Genomic DNA, 2,041 nt, shown 5'->3' on the forward strand with positions numbered 1-2,041 from the left:
GCCTGCTTAGCTTCTCGTCGTAAGGTGTCCCTCTCACTATCAAATTCTTCAAACATTTCCTGCTGAACTAATGAAGTTATCTGATCATCACTCTGATTTAACATCTTGATTCCGAATAATAATTCGAATGGAGTTCGTTTTGTTGCACTGCTTACGTTAGCGTTGATGGCTCTTTGAACTCGCGAGACGTACTTGTACCAATGGGTGGAATCATCAGCAGACACTTTAGCTAGCAATGATATTACGGTTCGAACGCGTCGATCTCGTTTGGTCCCATGATGAATTCACATGTTGCCAACCGCGATGGCGATTGCCGGAATGGTACCATCTTCTCATCCGGTATAATTTCTAATGTTACCGGGCATTCCTCAAGCGTCTTATGATTTTCATTGAATTCATCAATGATTTCTCGAATCTCTGATTCCCGCTGTGGCGGTACATTCAGTTCACTCTCGTCGTTCACCATCATTATTGGCGTTATTTGTTCTTCTTCCTCGTCTTTGGGGTTAGCAATCTTCTTGTTGATCTGAATGCCGTCTTCTGTAAACCGCACTTCTACTTTTTGTAGCGAATCCATACCCAATATAGCGTCGTGACTCATGCTATTCGTTGGGACCACGTAAAATGGCATTTGTGGAACTACCTCGTCTTCTATTGTTATGTTCAGTTCCAGCCTCCCGTAAGGTTTGGTTACTCTTGCACCAAAGCCGCTGAACACCCTTTCTGTCGTTGTCAACGCTGGCGACCCGATCTTATGATACACGCTTTTGCTTAGTAAATTGCATCCGCTGCCGGTGTCAAACAATGTACGACACTTCACCTTACTTATTTCAACACTGATGATCGGCGTTTTCCATACTGTATTTACTTGCTCCGCGCGTGTATCGTCGCGTTTATCACACTGTTTCGCTATGTGGCCAAACTTGTTGCACTTGAAGCATTTCACGCCATTTTGTTTCTGGGGGCATTCCCCTGCGAGGTGACCCTGCTCTCCGCAACCGAAACATTGCTTTGTTGAGTTTCCACGTACTCCAGAGCCTTTGTTTCGCTGCCCGCTCTGAGTTTGGTCTTTGTGCTCGTCTTTTGCTTTGTCTGTGCGCTCGACTTTCACGTTCTCTTCTTTTGCCCGTTCGTAGGATCGCAATTTCTGTTTAAGTTCGCTAACAGTTTTTGCTTCATATAGCGTTGCGCGGTGAAATTCACTTCGCGTAATTCCATCTATGATATAGCCGCAAACACTTTGTTCGTCTAGACTAATTTGCTTGGCTATTCTCTGCATCTCGTAAACGTAGTCGAGGGTAGACTCGGCTGGTTTCTTCCGTCTATTAACCAGCATTCGGTGCACGTCGCTAGCCCTCAACCTTGGGGCAAACTCTTCAATCAGCGCCATCTTTAATTTCATGTAGCTGGTTGTGTTTGTTTCAGCGAACATGAATCGTCTTGCCGTCTCTATCAGCTTTTTTCTGCACATGATCAATTTTTGTTCCTCGTTCCAGTTGGCCGCTTTCGCAATTGATTCAAATTGCGTGAGCCAAACTCTCACATCTTGCCCGTCAGTGGCTCCGAAGGATTCTATGCTGTCCTCTACATCTCTAAATGTGTAGGGACGTCGTTCCATCTTGCTGCTTGATCGCTTCAGCGGTGTATAATATCGCGATGTACTTCCTTCCGCGGGGCTATCTTCGTCGTCTTCGTCGTCGTCTTTATCGTCGTTATTGCCCACGATGCCTCTGGAAGTACCCTCGTTCGCACTATCTACTACGCCGCCTTCGCCGTCTTCGTCGTTTCCGGGAACATCGCTGTTCACTCCCGGCTGCATATGCTGGATGATCCGCTGGGCAAGCGTCTTTTTATCGCCGTCTGTCGACAAACCTAACCCCTCACACTTGCGAATCAATCCCATCTTCGTCATATTTTCACAGAGTTCTTTTACTTCTTCCATGATGAGTCGGTTTTCTTCTTTGAAACGCACTTCTATCCCGGCTTCTGACACCAAATGTAATGCAGATCTGCTCTCTTAGACGTTTCTCTCGCGACTGGC

At 46.3% G+C, this 2,041-nt stretch overlaps 1 protein-coding gene across 1 annotated transcript; it reads right to left on the reverse strand.

Annotated features, from left to right (window-relative positions):
* Positions 1-241: 241 nt before the first annotated feature.
* On the reverse strand, positions 242-1,912 carry LOC128276932 (uncharacterized). Its single transcript, XM_053015391.1, has one exon. The coding sequence runs from the start codon at positions 1,910-1,912 to the stop codon at positions 242-244; it is 1,671 nt and encodes a 556-aa protein (XP_052871351.1).
* Between the last annotated feature and the right edge of the window lie 129 nt (positions 1,913-2,041).

This window comes from Anopheles cruzii, unplaced genomic scaffold (assembly GCF_943734635.1).
Source record: "Anopheles cruzii unplaced genomic scaffold, idAnoCruzAS_RS32_06 scaffold03106_ctg1, whole genome shotgun sequence".
Taxonomy (NCBI): Eukaryota; Metazoa; Arthropoda; class Insecta; order Diptera; family Culicidae; genus Anopheles; species Anopheles cruzii.